This window comes from Myripristis murdjan, chromosome 21 (assembly GCF_902150065.1).
Source record: "Myripristis murdjan chromosome 21, fMyrMur1.1, whole genome shotgun sequence".
In the NCBI taxonomy this organism is placed as follows: domain Eukaryota; kingdom Metazoa; phylum Chordata; class Actinopteri; order Holocentriformes; family Holocentridae; genus Myripristis; species Myripristis murdjan.
Window position 1 is genome coordinate 7,253,196 of NC_044000.1, and position 25,064 is coordinate 7,278,259.

At 41.4% G+C, this 25,064-nt stretch overlaps 1 protein-coding gene across 2 annotated transcripts in view; it reads right to left on the reverse strand.

Annotated features, from left to right (window-relative positions):
* The window catches only part of xpo4 (exportin 4), a 62,086-nt gene extending 39,655 nt beyond the window's left edge, over positions 1 to 22,431 (reverse strand). Inside the window, exons 1-6 of one of the 2 annotated variants that reach the window (XM_030081029.1) lie at positions 22,277 to 22,431; positions 17,450 to 17,555; positions 16,295 to 16,436; positions 14,710 to 14,848; positions 12,399 to 12,515; positions 10,538 to 10,660 (exon numbers count right to left, since the gene is read on the reverse strand). In XM_030081029.1, the coding sequence (XP_029936889.1) occupies positions 10,538 to 10,660; positions 12,399 to 12,515; positions 14,710 to 14,848; positions 16,295 to 16,436; positions 17,450 to 17,555; positions 22,277 to 22,342 (693 nt within the window). In that variant the 5' untranslated portion in view covers positions 22,343 to 22,431. Of the gene's footprint in view, positions 1 to 10,506; positions 10,661 to 12,398; positions 12,516 to 14,709; positions 14,849 to 16,294; positions 16,437 to 17,449; positions 17,556 to 22,276 lie in introns of both variants that reach the window. The other variant, XM_030081028.1, reaches the window with a different exon arrangement.
* Between the last annotated feature and the right edge of the window lie 2,633 nt (positions 22,432 to 25,064).

Genomic DNA, 25,064 nt, shown 5'->3' on the forward strand with positions numbered 1-25,064 from the left:
ACACTCCTTCTCTTCACACGCCCACCAAACTATCAATCCTTGTCCAAACAAGAGAACGTCTTCTCTTCCTCTCTCCCAAACAACTCCTTCCTCTTTCCTTGTCCTAACACAGATGCTTTCCTCAATTAAGCCTTCCCGCACAGCCTCTCCATCCTCGGCCAATCAGGTCTTTCTCCTCCTGACCGCTCTCAAAACACTCCCTCCCCCCTCTCCCAAACTTTCTCCTCGCCTCAGCACAACAAACACTCTCCCTCCTCACTCAAGGCGCCTTACAAATCCAAGACACACACTTCCTCTCATTAGCCAATCAAGCCTCTCTCGCTCCCACTCATCCGTTGCCCGCACAAATCTCCCCCCCCCCTCCCCGCCTCCCTCCCGAGGCTCGGTGACAGCAGGAGGGCCGAGGAACCCGTCCAGAGGAATGTCCGATCAAAGCCAAACAGCGGCGGAGGCCAGCGAGGCCACGCATTCCACCGACACCAGCCCGCAGTCACTCCCCGCGCACACACCCCGCCACAACACACCACACCACGCTTTTCGGCACAAAAGTTGGCACCTGTCTCGGGGTCTGTGGGATCTTGTGTGTGTGTGTGCGTGTCCATCCAATGCTCGTTAAAAATAACCGTGGCGAGGCAGAAGAACTCTGTGTGAACCTTTCTGAAAGGGAAAGAGGAATGGAGAAAGGCAATATAGAGCCATGAGGTGAATATCTAGGATTTTCTTTTTTTTTTTTTTTTGTATTTCACGTTCTGCCCTTTATTTCAAACGTGAAAACTGTGAGTCATTTAGCTTTATTCCTTTTATGATGTTGACAATACTACGATTTAACACACAAATGCTGCTTTCCTGGCATTGGAAAGATGACCAAAAAACAAACAAACAAATAAAAAAACCACACTCTTGTTGTTGTTGTTGACTAGAACTATGACTAAAAGTATGAATGACCCATTTTTCCAGGATGAAAAATAAACAAAAATGAACTTTTATTGAGAAAAACGATGATGAAATATCATGACATTTCCCTCAACAAATAATAAAGACGGGGAAAAGCCAGAAATAGAGGAGAGAAAATAAAACTCTTGACCTCAGCTTGGACGAAAGCCGCTATTTTGGCAAACTACTTTTGATGACAAACAGAACAAGATGACTGGTTGCTCTATATCATCAAACAAAGATCAAGAATTTCGGGTGCTCTTGGAAACGGGCAAAACAAAGTACTTAAGAGGGCGATCCAGGCACTCAAAATATCAAGAAATGTGACATTGAGGCACCGTTGTAAGATTAAACTGCACTACTTTTGCTATTACAGTATAAAGACAAAGGCTAGATACAAAATATAAGAAGCTATAAGCTAACAAATAATTTAGTGAGGAATTTAGAGAGAAAATTTTCAAAAATGATTCTGTAGAATTTAATACTTGATTTCATTCAATAAAAACACTGTAGGTTTTGTTTACAAAATCTAAACTAAAACTAAGGACTAAATGTAAAAAAAAAATAGTTTTTGTCTGTCAAAATTGTCTGTCATGGTCTTAGTCAAATCCTTGCTTTTACCACTTAATGCAAGAATAAGCAGAGGGGACGGCAAAAGAGGCAGAGAGGGAGAGAAGGGAAAAGAGAAATAAAGGAGGAAAAAAAGGGGCAAGTTCACATTCAGTCGTGCAGACGGAGGCCCGCTCCCTGGGGAGGGACCACCTCAGTGACAGACTCCTCTAAAGATCAGATGGCTCGAACTAAACTCACACTGGGACCAGAAGAATGATAACTACACTACTGCTGCAACTGATGATGTGACTTCATTAGGCAGCCGGCTCCACAGACCAAACAGGTTTGACTGTTTTGTAGGTGGAAATACGCTCAATGAGGAGGAGAAAAGGAGGTTAAGCTGTAATTTTATTTTTCTATTTATATGATAATGTGAGTTACATCTGCTGGCTGTGCTATCATATGTAAAATGTAAAAAATATCACAATATCACAAAAAACTATGCAATTCATTTAAATTTTTTTTTTTAATACAGACTTTTTTTTCTATGTAATTTCTTCACATTGTGGCTACAGGAATCTTTTTTTGTTTCGGTTCCAGGTTTTGAGGTCTGAGGGAAATCTGCTTGCGCGGCTGACAAGTGAATTTACAACTGCAACCGTGCTATCCGCTCTCCTTAAAAAGAAAAAAGATGGCTTGTGTGTGTGTGTGTGTGTGAGAGAGAGAGAGTGTAGTGTGCATGCCTCCAGGATGAGTAATGTGCGTGGAGTGACTAGGACATGTGGCTGTGGTTTGGTGGGTTTTTAAAAGACATCACCTGCTACTATCTTCACCCTTCCAGCAGGCTCAAGAATAACTAACGCAACACGCTGATTTTCCAGTGGAAAGATGGATGGACTGATGGACACGCTCACACACACACACACACACACACACACACACACACACACACACACACGCAGAAACACACATTTCCCTTGTATCCCTCCTTGTTTTTAGTATTTACTTTTCCTAACAACTTTATTTTCTACCTATATTTTATTCACCCTATTTGTTGTTGTATGTGTTTTCTGGTATTTTTTCTACTAATCGTCCATGTTTAATTGTTGCATTTTTCACTGCATCTTTATTTTTGATCTTTTAAACCTTTTCATGATGTCTTTTTATGTATCTTCAGTCATGCAAAGCACCCCAAGAATTTGCTGCATTTGCAAGTGACCTACATACATAAAATCCATCAGTATTATTGCACACATAAATCGACATTTTAACTCAAAACATCAAGCACAGAAACAGTTCATAGATATATACTGCAAATGTATTATCATTTTATTCTTTGTTTTAATAGCCTACATGATTGTGCTTCAGTTGTTAAATGTGATTGCTATTGTGTTGTTACAATCTTCCGTACAGCACCTTTAATCTACCGCCATGTGCGAAACATGCTTTGTAAATAAATACAGCTGCCTTATGCATATACTTTTTCCAATGCAAACAATAAAGAGGTACATGTATATGCACAGTATTGACATACACATGCACTGCAGTAAATCCTGTTGTTTACAAAAACTCTCTGATGACTCCACCCTTACAGGCCTCATCACTGATGGAAACAGCGATTTACAGAAGAGACATTAGGGATTTTGTGGAATGGTGTGACATTAACTATCAACACTTCAATATTAGGACAACAAAGGTACTCCTTATTGATTTTAGGAGAAAAACTATACCTCAAGTATGTCAATATTAAAACTCGTTAATAAACCTGCTAGTTTACACAAATGAAACTAGATGAGACAGGTATCGTTTCCATATTAACGACTGTCTTTACGTTACTTCAGTGTTTGTCAGCTTTTTGTAGCTGGATCGACTGTAGCGTAGCTCGATGCTGCCTTCATGGGAATGGGACATTCGAGTATCATCAATGAAATTTAACCGACACAGGGTTTACTGTGTCAGCTCTGGAAAATGGACGCTGTCTTCCTGCGAGAAAATTAAGAGGTTCTACCTCTTGCAAATATTCATGTCTCCTGAGGTAACACCGCGTTATTGCCGTGGTTCGAAATTTACAAGCGTGATATTCTGCAGTCGGATCTCCTGTGAAAGCCACTTAGCTGTCTGTTGGGTTGTCTGCGTTGTTGGCAAAAGGAGGGCAAATTTATGTTTTGTATTTATGGTGTGCATGTCTTCTAGTTTAGTCTTCATTTGGGGTGAATTTAAAAAAAAATCATTTTAATGTTCATTTTCACAGAGCAATTCATTAATGCCACCGTTTTGTCATTAACATGAAAAAAGGTAGTCAAAAAGACTATTTTTCGTGCAAATATTAACTGACAAAATTAACACTGGTTCTAAGATGTCAGTCTATGCAGATGTTACTCAGAAAGTGCTGACTGTAAAATGAATCTAAGAAACACAGACACATTTCAACGTCAGTCTGTGCAGGCTGGGAAATTAGGAACAGCTGCCAGCCAAGTGCAGATAAAACTGTAGCTGGTGCATTAGTCTTCTCTAAGATCCCTTTGTCAGGTAGTGAACTGTGTGCTGACCAGAACAGATCAGAGTAAACTAAACTTTTTCCAGCTCCCTGTCTTCTTTAGTAACAGACGCTTTAACGTCTAATATTTATAGTTTTCCATGTGAACCCTCGCCCAGGTAGTGCACATCGACACACAGCTCTCCACTTCAAAGCTGCGGGAGGGAGCAGAGTTGCAATAAAAACCCATCATTCTTTCTTCCAAGGGTTATAATTCAAGCTCGGGCTGGTATGCATGAAGTGACCCACATGGCTACAAAATGGCAAATGTGGGACTGAGCGTGGTTTGAATGTACAAGTGAAACTAAATTAACTGTACTTGTGTATCAATGCCAAAAGTTTCATCTCTTGATTGTGCATTTCTGTTCATTTTGCTGCTGCATGCTCCCAAAAGCGTATCAGCTATAAATTTAAATGCAGAGCCAATTTCTATAAATTTAGTGATAAACCTTAATTGACTTGCACAACTGATATTTCCAAATTAAAGGGTGTCTACATGTGTCACAGTTGCATTTAATGCTTTTTAAGACCTTGTTAATGATTTGTTCCAAATTTCTGACTGATTTTTAATAAATCATCTTTTCCATATTCAAATAAGCATGACAGGTGAGTATAAAGACAAGCATTATTATATCTGGGGCAATGCAAAGGTCAGATTTGTATAGGTTTGTTGCTGGTTAGTAACAAATTGATTCTATTAACTATTACTGCAACAGTTTCCTTCAGGACACATAGCAAGAGGCCGCTGTAATGCCTGAATATTTTTCCAAAGAACTTAGGACAGGTAAGTACAAGGATTTTCTTGAATTTCTCTCTACAGGAAAGTAATTGACTCATTTTGACTAAAATGAATAGACTGATAATTGAAATTATATAAAATGTTCACTGCAATTAAGACATCACAGTGTTTGAATTTAAGACATTTCAAGGACCTGCAGATGCCCTGAATTAGCCTTTTTAATGAAAGCATTTTATAAATTCATGATTTGATTTGCATGCATATTTCATATTTCAAATAAGCTTCACTATCGCTGTCATCTGAACATTTTGCGAGCAGGAACACGCTCCGTCCCCGAGGGCTGTGGATTAACGAGCTTCTTCTGTATCCTCTATTCATTATGCCTGATCCTTATTGTGGATGGGACCAATGGGCAGGGAGGCTGACTGTGTCTGTGTACGCGTGTGTGTATATGTGTGTGTGTGCCAGTGGCCATGTGAAGAGCGCAGTGCTATGCTAAGGCGCGTGGTGGGGTTTAAGTGATATATCCTGCCTTAAGTCTCCCCTGCAGCCTCGCCATGTGAAATAACAGTCCAGGAATGCCTCCTCACAGCCCCCCCCCCCGTCCCTGCTCATCCTTCTTCCTCCCCTTCCCTCATCCTCCCCCTCCTGTCTCTCCTACTGTTCTTCCCCCATCTGTGTTTAGACAGCAGTTGCCATTGATTCTCCCTCAGCTAAATTAAACCAATAACACAACTATAATGGCGTCTGGTTCCACAAAGCCAATGCCAGCTTGATCTTCCAAAACAAAGTGAGCCAACGGAAAGATGTATTCCTGTATTTTTAGGACCTGGGTGATTTTGGGAATGGCAGCCAAAGGTTTTCAGATTGTTGTGTGTTGTAGGCAAGACCTATGTAGTGTAGAACAGCCCTTCCACTCCCTTTTCTGTGTAAACACGTCTCTTTAACAAGTGAGTTATGTGCAGTATCTCATGTGGGTTCCAAGAGGTTTTAAATAAGCAAAGAGAAGGAATTCTGGTAAATAGCAAGCTCTCCCATCTCCATAATTACCATTTCTCTCTTCACTACAAGTGGTAATCCATGATTTTTGATTTCTGAGAGATCACTGTCTATCTTTCTTTCTGTCTTCTTTCTCTTTGGATTTTAAGTTGTTGGAGTTTGAGTTTCTATAGGTGATGCTCTTGTCCTTGTCTGTGGTCGTGGTTATCGCTGCTCAGCTCCTTTTCTATTTATTCCAAACAGACGAGAATTTTCTGCAGGAAAAAGCTACCAGTCACAAAGTATTTAGGAAAGTTTCCATAAACTGGGTATAGGCTAAATCACATTTATCTTTTATCAGTCAGTCATTAAGAGTTTCAAAGCAGACATTTATTTATAGAAAATGTCACTAATATCTCACAAAACTCCCACCCTCTGTCGTACTGTTCCTCCTGTCAGGGTTTAGACGGCAGCAGTCCTGGATTCTCCCTCCACGTCAGGGCCACGTGGTTGCTCCAAGGAAAACATCCAAGGCTTACACCCTCCAAATCTCAACCTTAACCTGAGGGCCAATCCATCTCTAAAATGACCTCTGAACAGCTAAAGTGAATACGAAGCGAGGCTGAAACAATGTGTGGCAGAATGTGGGGTTAACAGTGAACTCGCAGGCATAACAATACCTCCTGCTGAGGGTTGGCAGGGTTAATTGTTGCTCACTGAGGACCATGCCAGTTTTATTACTCCTTTGTGTTTGCCTTGCTAAAAATACACGAGGGAAAACTGACCGGCAGAAGCCTGGCTGCTCTCCTGTGAGAAAATAAACAACTACAAATCGAGTCAAAGAAAACAAAAAAAAATAAAGCCAAGAGTGCGTCACTGCAAGAGGAGGGGAAGGCAATCGCTCATCTTTTATTTGAAGCAACTTGGAGAGGTATTTTATGCAGACAGATATGGCACAAAGTCTTAGCATTCCTCTCTGATAAAGAGAGCAACAGAGGAGACAAATGAAGCAGGAAAATGTGCCACTGGCACAGCAATTTATTTAACCCCGATGAATTTAGTCCAAATTCCATCCCATGCTATCTTTTAAGGACCACACCAGTGATTTTGAATGTTTGACCCATCTACTCCAATTTTGCTCAAATTTTACATTGCAACAAAACGTTGTGCAAATCATGAGGAGGTACTGAAGATTTCACAACATACAATCAAAACCCTTTGGTTTTTAAATCTGAATTTTTGGTTGAAACACCCACCTTATGATATTCTGCTTTTAACAATCTTGTCGCCATTCATGAACCACAGAACTGATAATTGGCTGTGTAGAGCAAATGTTTCCCTAGGGACTATTTTCTGGTAGAGAGACCGTTTCACTCCACCCAATTTCAAGTGATCAAAACACAACAGTGCTGCTGCCTTTAGGAAAACTAATGTGGATGATTTTATTACAGTGATGGCATAATGGTGTGAAGAAAGTTTGAATTCATTTTCATATCATAGTGGAATGAAGGGAAACCAATGGCTTGATTAAAGGGAAGAAAAATTATATTGGAGTTTTATAATATGACTGGTTGCTTTGGGAAAAGATTAGCAGAAATGTCAAGTTTACACATTTGTAGCTAATACACTAAACATGCAGAATCACTGGTATGATCCTAATTTGAACTTCATAAGAAGGCCGATACGTAGCTAAATACAGCGTGACTGAGGCAGCCAGGCAGTGTTGCCTCACTAAGGCACGGTGATCTATCTGTCAGCTAGGACAGCCATTCACAGCACCTGACAGCGGCTGCAGTCTCGAGGCCTGACCACGAGCCTGGCCGGGGTCAAGCCCGGTGTGGAGTGACACGGTGTTGCACTGACGCCCGGGGAGCGTGCCTCTCCTGGCCGACACCAGAGCCTCTGGGCTGGGCTTCAAATGGTGGTGAGGACAGATGACACGCATGCCGCTCAGTTCCTTTCTGAGAGACTGAGGCGTTTTAAAAGGCTCTCTGAGGTGATTTTAGGAGTGCGTAAGCCTGTGAGCGTGTGTGTGTATAAAAGGCGGCGGCTGTCAGCCACGCAATTAAGAAGAAGGCCCCCGACACACACACTGGCGTACGTTCGCATCATATAACACAAGCACAGGCGTGTTGTGACACTTGCAGACAGGCGGCCGCGCTCATTCAGGCCTCCCAGCGGCCTTCATCAGTCTGCTCTCCTTTTCAACACCAGCCCAGACACTTAAAGGCTTTACAAACACACGCATAAAAACAACAGATTTTAAAGGAGAACACCACTTGATGTAAGAATGCTATTTCTACAGACTCAAGTCCCTTTCAATATTTGTAAACAACAATGAAATTGCACCCCAAATCCAAATTACAGCCAAAAGGTATTTTGTGCAGACATGACAGATTGACAAAATGACTGATAATGGGATGCCCTGGTGGCTGAAAGCTCAATCCATGTTGTTATGGTTCATCCTGGGTTCAAATCCAGCCAAGGACCTTTGTCGTCTTTCATGTAACTCTCCCTCCTGGTCTTTCCTGACTCTGCATTTGGGGCTAATAAATGCAAAAATTCCCACAAAACCATTAAAAACTATTCCATATATGCAAGATAGATGCTGTATACCAGAAATAAATTAATTTAAGAAAAAAAAGGACTCTCCAGATATCACTCAGTGCGTCATACACTTTGGCGATCTGGTTATTGTCCACATGTTCTGATCAGCCTTTGGAAATACCATAATCACAACATAATCTGCTGCTAAATTTCAGCTGGAGAAACCCAATCACTGGGCCGTCAATAAACACACAACAGAACAACACAACGCTCAGTAGAATAAAAACTTTTCTTTCTGTTCCACATAGACGTTAAATGACGCTTAATTTCCACCGATACAATGAAATGAAAACCACAGAGGAGCAGAAGAGCTACTGCTGCCAGTCACCGAGCTGTTCGACCCAGACGGGCAGAGCTTGTCCTGCAGGCTGCAGTACCGCGGTCGCCATGGTAACAGTTCACCGAACGTTGGAGGTGTCCCCTTTTGGACCGCGACCACTTTTGGAGTTTAGAACCGCTGCTGAACAGCCCGAGCCCGAGCTGTCCTCTCAATCACTTTAACCATCTTTCCAAAGTCATTCTCCATGTAGCAGCTCAACACCTGATGCCACTGCCAAGTTGAGGCTCAGTTCTCTGGATCTGGACTTCAGGTTCATAAATACAGACCATTATAGTCTTAGAATATAGGAATAATATAAATTCTTCATGTGAATTTTTATTCAAGGACTCTGCTGGGTTTCAAAAAGGCACATTTATGACTATTCATGCTACCCGAAATCAAACTGAAGACTCAATTTCTGACTTTCTGAATACAGCTAATTAAAGCTCTCAAACTATAAATGGGAAGAAAAAGAAAAAAACAGAGACCAGGGCATCATTACATATCAAATTAATAACAGGTTCAATAATTACAAGCACAACATTTTAATACTTTTAAGGCCACAGGCTGGCTGTCTTGAGACTTTTTTTGAGAAACTGCAGATAGCGTGCCTTGACTCTGTTTCGGAAGGTGCCTCAGGGGATCGTAATGACAGCAACAGACACACACCCATTCAAGCCCCCCACCCAACACACACATACACACACCCCTTACACATACAGAGGATAGAATTAAATTTAAAAGTTAAAAGAGGATTTAAAAGAGGCTCTTTGTGAACACACACATGCACACAGACATCAAACTCAGCGTGCCAGGCATACCAAGGGGAGCCTCGACAAGCCAAGGCGGGATTGGGGGGGGGGGGGGGGTGTCGAGAGGTGGGGCGGGGGCGCAGCGGGGTTATTGGGACTGGTATGATATGAGGATGGACACACAGACACCTCTTTGAAAGTGATACATGGCCCTGGCTGGCAGCAAGCGCCACTCCAGATCCCCTTAGACAGGCAGAGAGGATGCCAGGCTGGCTGGGATTTAGGCTGTAATGAGCCTGGACTAACACACACACGCACACACACACACACACACACACGCACACACAAACACACACACACACAGAGTGCCTGAGTTTGCTCAGCCACACAGCCAACTGCAAGGATGTGTGTATGAGAGATGATCTACAAAGTAAAACTGATGGATGTATCTGCATTGCCGACCAACACCTATACTTGTAAGTAAAACACACACACACACACACACACACACCGAATGACATATTGACCAGCAATTCCTAACTTTACCTTCATTTTTAACCATCAACTTTCAGCTCTAAAGCACTGTTTTCAGAATGAGGGCCCTGTCTCTGAAGGATGTTCTTTAGCTCATCACCAGTAAAGACCAAATACTCAAACCAATAAAAGTAAAAGCAGCCAACATTAACACCCCCCCTCCTCCAACCCCCTACCACTGACTGCTCACTCCACCCACCTGCATCAATGTCTGTCACGATTCCTTCAAAATTCGTTTTTCTCTGACTTAATTTCTTGACTGGGTCTTAGAAGTTAATTCTGTCGCCGAGCAATATCACAGCCAGCCCAGGCCATATCACTCTGTGAGCTGAACTTTACTCCTCACAACAACAAATATCACAGCATGTGACAGTGACAGCCAGGTCTTCAAATACTTGAAATGAGTAGTCATACGGGTATCGAGACTGACCTGTTTTTCCCCTCCGTACTTTTTATCCAATTCAAACATGTTTCGAGATCTGGAAACCATCAAGTTGGTGTTCTTTTCCAGATCCTTCAAAGGAACCCCGGGTGGCTTTTGAGAAAGAAAGGATATGATTGGGTGGCAGGAAGTTCCAGCTAAGGACCTGATTGGCCAGAGCCAGGTAGCGCTGGAAGACAGAGGACATCTGGGCGTTGAGGTTCTCCCTGCGGCTGAACTCCTGCAGCACCTCCATGGTCAACACGAAGATCTGGCGGAGATCCTCTTCCTGAGGGGCGGGAAGGACAGGAGGATGGAAAGAGAAGATGGAATGAAAGGCAGATGCATAAAAACACAGGAATGAAAGGCAGAGGGAAGCCCCGACTAGGAGGCAAACGCTTTGAATGCCAGACTGGCAAGAAAAATATGGCCATAAAAAGCGAGTGAGGAGCACTCTTCCCTCTTGTAACAACTACTGCTGAGGTTTCCTTGAGCAAGGCACTGAACTGCAACCACTGTGATGGAGCTGTGTAATGTGCAGCAGTGAAAAACAATCAAGCAACTTCTATGCCAACTTCTAAAAAAGGACAATAACAGTACTTTTGAATGTTGGGAGCATTCAGAACTTCCCCATATTTTGCAAATCTTGCCGAGATACTAAAGTTTTTACAGAACAGGATCAAAATCCCTTGATTTTCAATTAAAAGTTTTGGCTGAAACATCTACCTAAAATGCTCTGCTGCTGTGGCTAACAAAGTCACTATGCATAAATCACAGAACTGATAAATGGCTGTGTGAAGCAAATATTTCCACTGCAAAAACTCAAAATCTTACCAAGATTATTTGTCTTATTTCAAGTCAAAAATGTCTTATTCCTAGTCAAAATATCTAATTACACTTAAAATAAGACATGATCACCTCTGAAGTAACTTGTTTTTAGACAATTGTCTCTTGTTTCAAATGAAAATTTGCTTGAAACAAGTGAAAATTTGCTTGTTTCATTGGTAAAATTTGTTTCTTCTTTCTAGCTAATTTTCACTTATTTCAAGTGAATTTTCACTTTTTCCACTGGCAAATTTTGCCAATGAAACAAGCAAATTTTCACTTGTTTCAAGTGAATTTTCACTTGAAACAAGTGAAAATTGTCTAAAAACAAGTTACTTCTGAGGTGATCATGTCTTATTTTAAGTGTAATGAGATATTTTGACTAGGAATAAGACATTTTTGACTTGAAATAAGACAAATAATCTTGGTAAGATTTTGCGTTTTTGCAGTGGGGGGATTATTTTCCAGCCAAAGGACTGTTTCACCGCCTCTAATTTCAAGTTATCAAAACACAACAGTGCTGCTGCTTTTAGGAAAACTAATATAGAAGAATTTATTACAGAGTGTGGTTACCCAACCCGAGCCCGTCACCCAACGAGCCGGGAGGTTCAGACAAAAATTTAGAAATTATGTTCAGGTTCGGGTAAGGTTCGGTCACGTCGTTGTTGTTCTGGTGAAACTCTAGTGTAAAATAAATAAAAAATAATGGACCTACTTTCTGTTCTGTGCAACTTCCTGTATAGTGCTGGACATGACAATGCTGAAGGCAACAATAGGCTATTTCAGGCGGTAAATGTAACTCAGTGATGGAGGACAAGCAAAATCTTGGGGTCGGACAAAATTATGTAACCTGATCTTCACTCCAGTTTATTATGGTTATGGAATACAGGTGTGGAGAAAGTCTGAAGTCTCTGAAGTTTCATTTGATAATGTGGATATGATGAACAAGCAACAAGAGGTGAATAACAGAACGGCTAGGACACTCTAGCAAGTTCAGAAACTGCATCCCCTCACTGTACTGCAGCCTTTAAAACCAGGAAAAGAAAACACGTATGATATATGATGATATTACAATATTCAAAATGTCAAACCACCTTTAGTCTCATATCCTAATATCGACATAATGCTCTCCACCCTGACAGCATGGGAAAAGAGAAACAAACAAACAAAAGAACAGACAAGAAGCGAGGTGGGGACCAAACCTGAAACAGACGCTTGCAGCTGCCGTGAAACTCCATGCTGAGGCCGATGCTGCTGGTCTTACTGGAGCTGGAGAACTCGCTGAGCAGGGCCGTGAGGATGGAGCAGGCCAGAGTTTGCTGGGGAGAGGGGAGGGTTGGGGTTAACACACACACACACACACACACACAGGTCAAAGGTTAGCCAAAGAGTGACACTGATGTCACACTTGAGCAGGGATTAGCAAACAAGAAACAAAAAGGAGGGAGAGTGCATGTGCTGCGGGGGAGAAGTCCAGGAATTGAGAGACTATCAAAAAAGACATCAGACATCTATCAAAAAAGCTATTTAGATACTATTTCAAAAAAAATGATGGCAGTAATGAACGTAAAGCACACCATGGGCTGTTAGCAGACATTTGAATTACCTGTAGACATTTGCTTTGTTTTGGTGTCAAGGATCTCTGTTTAAAGAATGTTCACTAGATTTTTTTTTTTTTTTTTTTTTGCAAACATGGATGTGTAGCATTTTGGAATACAGCTCTTTACATAGTTTGATTCTTTGTTGCCTATTGTAACATCGAGTTGGATCTGGTTACAGCAAAGGTATTTTTCTCCTGCAGGCAGAAGGGTTAGGGTTTTACTGAAAATGAGTTTTAAGATGTAGAAAGGAGACATCTTGAGGTGCTGGTGCCACCTAGTGGATCAAGATGAAACACAAACTTCACAGATGCCACGTCTAGAAGTAATACGGAGATTAAAATTGCATCAAAGGGAAACATGGGTTGTAATGTTAACTGTTTAACCATTAATATAGGGATGTTTCACTCAGTTTATCATGGCTAATCCCATAATGATCAACTAATTAATACTATCTATCTTACATTCACCTTAATCTAAATTTTGGTATCTCACATGGTATCTTAGATTTTTCAATAAATCATTCATAGTGGTAAATACCATAAAATTGGATTATTCTTAATGCACTTTGATAAATTTCATGCGGATTGAAAAGTGCAAAAAGGCCTTCATCAATTGCTCTACATCTTTGCTTTTTTCCAACCACAGGAACAAGCCTGGAGCTTCTTTCCCCGTGCTGCCTTTGTGCCGTTTATATCAAACTGCGTTCTCTCTAATCTCAGCCACGTCCTATTCCAAAGTCTGTAGACGGGGCACAAATCCGATCCAATGAGGCACACAGATGATCAAAGCACCGCCATGTTTCAGCTGATAGGCCCTCATCTCACGCTCTAAATGTGACTCCAAAACATATTAGCAATCTACTGTTTATGGGTTTTCTCGAGCAACATGGATCCATGACTTATTTTCAGTCTGTTTGTGTCCTCTGTGACTCTGACCCAGATAGAGGAGATCACAACTGGACCAGCTTTGCTCTGGATGTGAGATGTAATTTACTGTAATGGACACGGAAAAGAGATGAAGCCAATATCCTGCTCTGATGGACCTCAGCTACCTGGCTAAGGAACAAATGCTCAGAGAGGTAACAGGGTCCATTACGGCACATGTTTTTGGTCTTAGTCTAATCTTTGGGGTTGATTTATCATGGATTTGTGGGGCTTTTTCAAGTGCAAACAAGAATGATAGTCTGTCCTTGATTTACCAAGGATGCAGAATAGGTTCATGCTGGTAAAATTTAAAAAGCAGTAGCATTGAAAATTGCACGTATGGTCAAACGTTCATGTATTTAAGGGCGTTCTGATGTAGGACTGCAAAAATATGGGAGGAGAAAATGGAAATTTATTCAAATGACCCACTAAAGCTGATTTATCATGATTAGTGGCCAGTGAGGCAAAGGAAATTGAGCCTCAGATTTTTTTGGTCAGTCACTGTCAACTATTTTAGTCATAGTTTTTGTTGACTAAGGTGAAGGGTTTATTGAGAACAGTTACAAGGAGCAGAGCAGAGAAGGTACCATTCACTTCACATGATTCTCTAGCTTTGATTCCCTAAACAAATGGTTGGACTGTGCACATTAAATGGAACAGATTTCAGGACTAGAGTCAAAACAACTGGCGACCTATGTGGCTGTGAAGAAAAGCTAGTTTGCCACTACAGCTAAAAGCATTTATTCCACAATGCATTAATGTCAGAGAGACACTGCTGCCTGAAATTCCCCAACCAGTATTTCACAAATATCCTGAAACACATACCTATTTCGTAGGCAAAAGAGTTAAGATGATTCATAACTTAAATAGCAGCCCATAATGTGCTTTGCCCAATCATATTCATCTTGTTTCAGGAAGAAACATTTCAGTTCCTATTGCCAAAATCTATTTGTAGCTACATCTATGGTTCAGGCAGGTGATGCTCTCACCACTGTGGGGTTTCCGCTGCTGATGAGCTGTCCGACCTCGTGGAAAATGCTTTTACAGTTGATGGATTTGTCCAGAGAGCCCCTCTTTACGATGACAGCCACGGCCAGCAGGATCTGCTCGCGGACATACTTCTGCAGGCTGCAGGAGACATGGAGGGGTTTGACCACTGAGTCAACACAGTGATCCAGAGTGACTCACAGTGAGAGCAGCAGGACTGAGGTTCTGTGACTTGCTCCAAAACCAAGTGAAAGTGAAGTGACAGTGTCGTGTCTGAGGGTGCAATCAGACCTGCAGTTTGTTTTCTTTGATCCAAACCAATTGGGGGATTCAGAGGATGAGAAATTACAAGCAAACTGGTGCTTGCAAATAAATGTCATGTGAATTTGAATTTATTATAGGATAGCCCCTTGAGATGAAACATCTCATTTGCAAGGGGGTCCCAAAAAAACAACAAAGCACAGACACAAAACACATGATACATTACAATACATCAAACATATAACAATACAAACAAAAAAATACAGACTTCTTGCTCACCCACACCCACACACAACCCCTGCCCACACACACAACCCCTGCCCCCTGTGACTAACAAGAAACTTGCTTACAGGATAGAGTTTGGTTCCCTGTCAGCTGTCAAAGTATTACAGTGGTCCCTCGTTAATCGCGGGAGTTACGCTCTAAAAATAACCCGCAATAGGCAAAATCCGCGAAGTAGTCAGCTTTATTTTTTACAATTATTATAGATGTTTTAAGGCTGTAAAACCCCTCACTACACACTTTATACACTTTTCTCAGACAGGCATTAACATTTTCTCACTTTTCTCTCTCGTTTAAACACTCTCAAAGTTCAAACCTTCGTAGAAAAATAAGTCCAGTGAAAAAAAAAGCATGCAAAATTGCACTAAAAAAAAATCCTGCAAGGCCGCGAAAGTTGAATCGCATTATAGTGAGGGACAACTGTATTCCTGAATGTTACACAACGGATGCATTAAGACTTACAAATGAGCAAGGGAATACTTGCATGAATGGAATAAGAGCTGGAAACCTGAAATATTGGCTCAGATTCACATTTGTACAATGCATTTTCCAAATTCTTGAATGGGCTGGTGCATCCTCCCAGATACCATCTGGGGGTGTCACAAGTGGCAAATCGGTTTGCTCTGGCCTTTGATGCATGTTTGGCAGCATCTTTCTTTCAGTAATTTTGGCATAAAAGTAATTCCCCAAGACGTTCATTGCAATTCACTTTATAATTCCTTTATGCAACAGTGATATGACTCAAGTATCACATTTTAGTAGAAATGTTTACATTATAACTTTCATTTTCACTGAAAAAGATATCAAAATGATGATGGTGAGTTTTTTGCTGGGGCCTGCAACAAATAATCATGTTTGTCAGGCCAGAGCATCTCTGTAGCACTCTGTAGCAATACTTTATTTACAGCAATGTCGCAAATGTTACTTTTAACAAAAAAAAAAATTGAGCTCCTGTGATGTGAATATTGTACTTGGCCATATTGTGATATCAGTAATATTTATTAATTGTTCAGCCCTAGTTGCTATACAGTTCCAGTGACTTACTTGGGTCTCTGTAAGACGTAGGTAAGGAGGAATGTTCGGAGCGACTCGATGCTGGTCTTCTCCAGCAGGATCCACTCCCGCACCACGGCCTCCATGATGGCTGTGGCAGCCTGGAACAGCACATAGTCCACCTTACTGGTCTCTGGACAGGAGGGACGACACAGCAAGGGCAGCAGGAGAAGACAGAGAGGGAATGAGGAAGGAGGGATGAGAGGAAGTAAGGGGCAGAGAGAAAGGCCAAAATGAGAAGGGTGAAAAATGAGGGCAAGAGAGGCGAGAGGGAGAAAGGAAGGTTGTAGGAGGGATGGAAGGGCAAAAGAGGAGACAAGAAGGGAAGTGAGGAGGGGAGAGAAAAAAAGGACCAAAATGGTAAAGGAAGAAGTAAAGATAAGGAGAAGGAGGTAAAGGGAGTAACAAAATAAGGAGAAAACAGGGGAGGTGGAAAGAAGATGAGAAGAAAACAGGAGAAGGAGAAAGGTTGGTGAAGAGACAAAAAGCAAAGAGTTAAAGGGAAGAGGCAAGATGAGGGAACAAGGATGAGAAAAGAGGACGAGAAAGAAGGGTGCGGAAGAGAATAAAAGGAGTGAGCTTGGATTTCTTCAGTAAACAGAGCTTTTTGTTGGTACAGCTTAAGGATTTACATGTGAATTCAGCGAGGCTCGAATTGAAACTTCAATATGGAAAATTTAAAAACATCCTGCAGGGACACTGGCAGTCTGTTCTGTCACTGTGAAGAAAGCCTGCAGGATCAGGTTGGGAAGCAGGAGTTGCCTCGAGCTGTGGTTCCCAAACTGGGGTTGGAGGATGCCCTCGGGGGTCCCTGACAGAGTTCCAGGGCACCCCCAGCAAAAACAGGATTTGGTTAAATTCAATATTAATGTTTTTGCTTGAAGTCAGCACTAGGAGAGAGAATGTTTAGTAATCACTCTTCTGCTCAGGGTTTTCACTGTTATCTTCCCACCTACAGCACAGAACGAAAACAAGATAAGTGTGGTTGTAAAGCTCTCAAATGTGTGAGTGTGAAGCAGGATCTTGTTAAAAAAAAGTCATCAGTCTTCTCTGGAGAAACAAAGGTTTAAAAAAAATAATAAAAAAGAAAGCAGGCTGAACAGGCTAAATGAATGAATCGATAGCTGCGTGTCACTACGTACTTACCTAAGATATGCTTGCAGATGGCAAAAGGGGATTTGGACTTCCTGAAGGAGAGGAATATGTGCTCAGCATGCTGCCTCTGTTCTGTGCTGACCATGGACGGCGGTGCCTGTAAAAACATACGCACAAAAATTGTTATGATAGACAAACCTCCATGTTTTAAAGTGATACAGTGGACAGATACGCTCAAACCCTAGGACTCAGGATTGGCATGTCATGCGGTAAGACATGACACTGGTCAGATGCAGCTGTCACAGAGGCCTCATCTTTACTCCATCAGCAGGCTTTCCAGGATTTGAAGCATTTTTGTGACTTTGGGTGGTGTATTCTAATAATTTGATCAACTTAAATCATTTCTAAAATGTTGCAGGCTTTCTTTTATGGATTTTACAAGTCGACACGCTCTCAAGGATTAGGCTAACAAGGAAAACCTTGAAAAAGAAAGAGGACAGATACAACCACAGGCAATTTCACCTTTGCTGTGGAGAAAAAAAAACAAAATACAATTCCACAAAACACACATTAAAGATTATGCATGCAGCAATCATTCACAGCATACACTAAATATACAGTCAGTTAGAAGGACTCTGTTAGAAAACACGATGAAGGACTAAATACACCTATCGCACAGCCTGATAACATCACTAAAGAAGCGCAGGGGTGGCTCAACACGTAGAGCACATAGCACATCATACTCAGGCTAAACTGCAGCGGGCTAGGTTTGAGTTTGGTTCAGACAGAAATTGTTCAGACAAATTGTGGCCAATTTTTTACAGGGATAGCAGTAAAATATTCTGTAGTTAGTGTGCAATAAATTTGGAAAGAACTGCAGTCAATGAGTGGAACTGCTGTAAACGCCCTCCGAGGACAAAAGAAAACTGTTCATGTCAATTAATTTTGAAAGAGCAATGGCCGATGGCGCTTGGCTGACCAGTGGAGTAACTTCAGCACTCAGTCAGTGTGTCAGTGAGTCAGTGACAGACACGTTTGTGGGGCTGGCCCCGCTGTTGCCATCCAGTCAAAAAAATAAAAGAGCACGATGGACACATGCACTGTGTAGCCTCTTCTTTTTAAATAAAATACAACACTTTAATAATAACAACTGAAAGACAAATTTTAATGAATGAACTTATGAACAATGAACATTTATTTAAACACTAATGCTGTCTGCTTCTCTTTGCTTAAGTACATCTACACTCTGCCTGCAGTGCATTTTTTTAAATTTAAAAATGTTTCAACTAAATAAAAGTTCACAGGTACGAAAAAACTAAACTTTGTAAAAAAAAAATTTAATAATAATAATTTAAAAAAAATTAAAAAAGTAATTTTTCCTGCGTCTAACAGCAGCATTTATCAGCAGATAAGGGGGAGACCTAAGATCATTCCACCACTCTGAAAAGGCTGCCTGCAGACATTTGTTTACTGGCTTCACAGATTATGACCAATGCCGATTATCTCAAAACGCCAGATATCACCCCAGTTCATCGACCAATCAATTAACCAGTAAATCGATTAATCAGTCTATCTCTAATACAGTCACATTCCAGGCCTACCAACAGTAAAAGCAGCTCTGTGGCTGAGAGCAACTGGGATCATCATTCTTCCTAAACCTAACCTTGCACTGCTCAGCATCTCATAACAGACCCTCTTCACAGCAGCCTTTCTGACGTGAAATAGCAGGTGAACACAGGTGTTACTAATGATATTAACGAAGGTTCTGCTGCATTCAGGTGTAACAGAGCCAGGGTCCTGCTGCTGGTCATGCTGACTCACTTGTATCATAAATGGAACTGAACCGTCATTAATGTCATTAGTAACACCTGTGTTTACCTGCTATTTTATGTCAAAATGGCTGCTGTGAAAAAACTCTACAAACCTCATTTGTCACTATGAGATCTGACCTTCTTAATGGAAACAAGAGGCTGGTTTGAGCTGCCTCATGTCCCGCCATAAACACTATGATATATAAACATAACCAGTTATGCTAATGAGATCAGTGATGCAGCTGATTAATGAATTAGCCATTTGTTTTATGTCAATACCCTTCCATTAAGGAAATTTAATGGCTTTTATTTTGTTGTTTTACCGTTGGAATTTAAAAAAAAAAAAAAAAAAAAAAAAAGATCCGGCATGTAGCATCTGCAAGAAATGTGGAAAAGAGACCTCGTCCCAGAAAGAAACAATGTGATACTTTCACAAATAACTGTAATCACACAAACACAGGGGTGCCAGACCTTCTGTTCATATATCTAATTTATATAAATCCAGTATTGTGGATTATCAGCCCAGTGGAGCACAAAGCAACTAATCATTACCATGTGGATTCATATAACACCAAGAGAACTATACAACCCAATATTCTACCAGAGTTCAATTTTGCTTTGAAGCATTAAGCAGAAATGGCAATTTCAAGAAAATCAGTTTTTCATCATTAATACGCTACTTTAAACAACAAGGTACTCCAAAAGCTTATCATATCATATACAATTTATATACTACATTGGCATTGGGTGTGAGATAGGGCCCAGTGTCCCACATATCAAGGACTATGGTGGTGGGACCTAATTAGCAAACTAAACAAAAAGCATATAAAAATGTGGCAGGAGACTGGCTCTTTTGTCCCCAAGCACACAACTCTAAGCAGCTGTTAGTTACCTGACAAAATGGCTGTTAGACTGGACAAGTTTAACTTGGTCAGTGCCTAATAGCACTGCTCATAGGCGACTTATCTTAACTACACTAAAGGCCTGTTGGGCAGGGCACCTGTTGAGTCAGAGGGCCATGAATCAATCAGAAGCTGCACTGCTCCAGGCGAAAGCCTCAAGAGGGTTATGTGTTAAATAGTGTGTATCTGTCCCTGAGTGTGTATGTATGTCCACAGCTAATCCCACATCCTGTTGGACCTACCAACCTGAGATTTTCTGTGCACAGTTATGACTGTATGATCAAGGGCCTCTTCAGGTTGCTGTGATTGCTGTGATTTATTCTGCTACACTGTACACTTTTGCAGGAAACCCACCACAGAGGTCTCTTAAAAACCTGTCCTGCTGGTTAAATATGGACAACAATCCAGCATCGCAACATCTACCACCAGACACCTGTATATCCACACGGTGACGATACTTTAGGGATGAGTGCAGCTACTTTGACAACATATTAAGACGTGAGAGGCATTAGAAACGTGGGTAAAGACGACTGTGCAGGTAGAACTACATAACAGAGCAGCTATAACAAGCAACTGCATCCCTTTACTGTAAAAGACGCATGCCATATGATCATATGACAATATCCAAATCACAGATGACATCTAGGGCTGCACAGACAAAATGTCATTCCTTGATATTTATGCCAAATATCTTAATAGCGATATGATATCCAATATGACTATGGGTTCACACTTATTTGAAAATGCGGTAACAGTGAAAGTTAAAAATTCCTCTTCAAAAAAAAAAAAAAAAAAACTTGATGTAGAAAATATAGCAACTCTGCAAGGTTTTGTATTGATCAGAACAGGCAAATCACTGTCTTAGGCTGCATTAAAATAAAAATTTAAAAAATAATAATAAAATAAAATCAAACATTTTGCTGCAACTACTGCTTCAACATAATGCTTCAACAATATTTTAAGTGTACCAACAGTGAAAACTGAGCATTCATCAACAAACAGCACAGTAATACCAAGTGGATGTAGAAAATGCAGTTCCCTCACAAAGTATTTTATTGATCAGAATAGAACAATCAGTGTCTTAGTCTATCCTGAACCCTGAATCTGATATTGTCCATATCATCGTCTTCTTAGATATTAATATCACACATATTCACATCTACATAATGATACAATATGGATAAGTCATTCAGCCCTGCAAGAAACATAAAGTACCTGACACATAAACTTTGTTAACAATTTTTATTATAATCTCTTTCTGGAGGTTTAAATTACCTAGGTCAAATTGAGCCAAATTACCCATTTTCCCAAGGGGATCAATAGTATTTCTGATTTTAAAAAGTAAATCTGAAGGTAACAGGGGGGTTACAGAAACCATCTCATGAATGGACCTGAACATCTCTTGTAAACTACATGGCTGCAGAAACTTGCTGGCTAAGCGTCAGCAGCGGGTGTTGTGTTCAGCGGCTCGCGTGTGTGTGTCGGTGCGTGACAGCACATGTAACACTGACCAGCAGCACAACACGGCGAGGCAAAATGGCAGAGCACAACAGGCTGTAGCTAAGCGCTTATTCAACACACACTCATGACATGCACATGGTTAGCCGACTGTTGTGGGCACTGTTAGCTCACACATGGACACTAATTCAATCCAGTGGAGTGTGTGTGAGTGTGTGTGAGCGGACAGCAGAGCGGGGCAGTGGCTAGCAGAGTGTGGTGTGGAGGGACAGGACTAGCTCCAGCTCCAGCTCCAGCAGCGTGTGTGCGCAGCCATGGCAGCGAGATGCTCCGGCTGGCTCCTCACAGCCACAGCCACTAAACTTCATGTCGCCTCCGAACTGGCGGCAAAACGCCTCGCGACACCGCCGAGAACTTTCTGGAAAAGTGACCCGCGTGTCAAAGTGTCGGCCGCGGGGGGTTTTAGGTGTCGGCGGGGGTCGCGGAGGAGCTAAAGAGGAGGGGGGGATAACGGCGGCGATGATGACTGGATTTTTGCGGGATGGAGACAGGCAAGGCACTGCGCCACGCATCGCTCGCGGAGCCCTTCCACCGGGAAAACCCCGCCGGAGAGACACAAACAGCCGCACGCGGCCCGCAACTCCACCGAAAACAAAGTTAGACGGGCGCGCCGTCTCCCGGACTAGAAACAACCACGAATTTCTTACCATTAAAACTTTGGCAGCGCTTTCCAGCTGTGTGATCACTTCTGGTGCACCGACCGCCGCCATCATCGTCCCTCTTCAATGACGCGCCATGCGCTCTGCATTGTGGGATACAGCGGTACCGGCCAATGGGTTCATGGCCACAGCGGCGTGCTGCTGCCCAGGAGGTTATGTAATCCTGCAGGTCGGTGACAGCACACCGGCCCCCGGGCCACAGTGTGCACCGCCGAGGCCGGCCTCCTCACAGCAGCATCTGAAAACAGCATCCATCTATCTGTCTATCGATCTGTATCAGGTTCAATAAACTCAGGGTCTGGCTTGTATTGCGGTTTTTGGATCACGATTTCGGTACGATGCATTATGGAGAAAAAAAAAACATTGTCGTTTCCAGAGATTTCTGTATATTTTGTCTTCTTTTTTCATTCAGAGATTTTGGTTAAATAAAGGTTAAAGTTTAGTTTTCTGATCACCTGTGGACATTTTGTTTGGGGATTCACTTTTTTTTTTTTTTTTAAATTTAAGATAAAATGCGCTGCAGATCTACTGAGGCAAACCGAGACAAAGCAGATATTAGTATCGAATAAAATTTCATTTAAGTTCTGCAGTTTTGTGTCTCATTTGTTATTGTTATTATTAAATTATATTTTATTTAAACAAAAAATAACATGATATCTGTGTTAGAGTGTGGATACCCAACTCGAGCCTGTCGGGACCCGACAGGCTGGGCCAGGGTTGGACAAAAATTTAGGAATTTTGTTGAGGTTCAAGTTGGCTATTTCAGGTGGTAAATGTAGCCTAGAGATAGAGGCAGAGGCGCCGCCAGGAATTTTGGGCCCCATGAAAAAAAAATATATGCTACTCACAAAAGGTTAGGGATATTTGGCTTTCGGGTGAAATTTCAGGATGAACCTAAAATGCATTATAACCTTTACAGGTGAACTTAATGTGACCTTCTGTAAACTTTTGAATGCACATGTCCAACTGTTGTACTTTCTGCACAAGTTGCTGTTCTCTAACAAGGAGTTTAACGGCAAAATTCACATCAGGTGTTTGATGCTCTCATCGAGGAATGGCTGCTGGAGACTGGGGTGCCTCAAATGGAGTGGCCTGCACTTTCTCATACCTGAATCCCATAGAAAACCTATGGGATCAGCTGAGTCGCCGTGTAGAGGCTCGGAGCTCTGTACCCCAGAACCTCAATGTCCTGAGGGCCGCCCTTCAAGAAGAGTGGGATGCCATGCCTCAGCAGACAATAACTCGACTTGTGAACAGCATGAGACGTCGTTGTCAAGATGTAATTGATGCTCAAGGGCACATGACAAGTTATTGACACTGACATTTTTTGTTGTGGTATACCCACCACTGTTGTTGGCTTTTGTTTCAAGAAATTGTTTGAGATGAGGAAATCACCAGTGCATGCTTCTACTTAAATGCCCTACTTTCATGATATAATATCACTGTAGCGTGAACTTTTTATATTTTCCATAAATTTCACCCAAAAGCCAAATATCCCTAACTTTTTGTGAGTAGTGTATATATTTACTCGATGATGGTTTAATAATTTTATATTAGCTTTTACCTATTTTCTGGGGCCCCTGTCAGGGAAGGGCCCTTGGAATTGTCCTAACTTTTCCCCCATATACGGCGCCCCTGGATAGAGGACAAGCAAAATCTCAGGCTCGGGTCAGGTTACTGTGCTCCCGTCTCACACTGGGTTTGGACAAAAATATGCAGCCCAATCCACGCTCTAATCTGCATCATATATTGGCCTTCAGCTGCCCTGCTCTCTACATATTGGCTGTATCGTTCAACCACCAACTTGTGGCGGTGTAACGGTTCAATAAACGCATGGTTTGGTTTGTATTCCATTTATGATGATCTCCACATTTTATCTTATTTGCAAAAAATATATATATTTTGTAAATTCAGAGATTTGGGACTCAACATGAAATCAACAAATATTCTTTCAAAGGAAAAAGTCTTAGACTATTTAAAACAAGAATACCTTCAGTGGATTCATTAATGTGGCTGTACGGCTCTCACACAGTGGATGTGTTTGTGACTCTGCACTCTGTAGGGGGTGCACTCTGTAACTGTGTGAACAGTTAGTTTTTTTACGGTCTGGTTTTACATCCCGTCTATCTAATAATCTGATAAATCAGGAAAAATAGAAAGTATCTGCACATAAAGTAGATCCAAATATGTTGTTCAGTGATGCGGGATCCTAGACTGGGAGCTCTGAGGGTCCAAAGGAAAAGAAGCAATGCCTGCTAGATATTAATGAAACTGTAAGAATGACTATTCTGATCATAAGTTTCACAAGTATAATCTATCCAGGCATGAAGGATTTATATGTCATTTTAGTATTTTTGTACATACATTTCTATAAGTCATATCCAGTACTCAATATTCTTGCTGATCTGTTTTTGAAAAGTTTGCTTTGCTATTAATTAAAGTCAGAAAGAGTTCTCATTTTCAAACAATCAGTCCAAGCAATATGGCTCTTAGCCATTTTCAATGCGATTATGCTGTTTTTTTGTTTGTTTGTTTTTGTTTTGTTTTTTTGTTTTTGTAAATCAAACTCGTAAAGGTAATCTTAATTTAAGCAGTAATGTAACTATATTTACAACATAAGTCATTGGCAGATTTGCATTACTGAGGTAGGAATAAGATGATACACTAAAAGTCTTTCAACATTTATCAACATTTTGACAGATTAATGAATTAGAAAAAAGAAAAAAAAAGTATAAATGCTTTTCCTGGCAGCAGTCTGAAATGGCATTGACAGTTC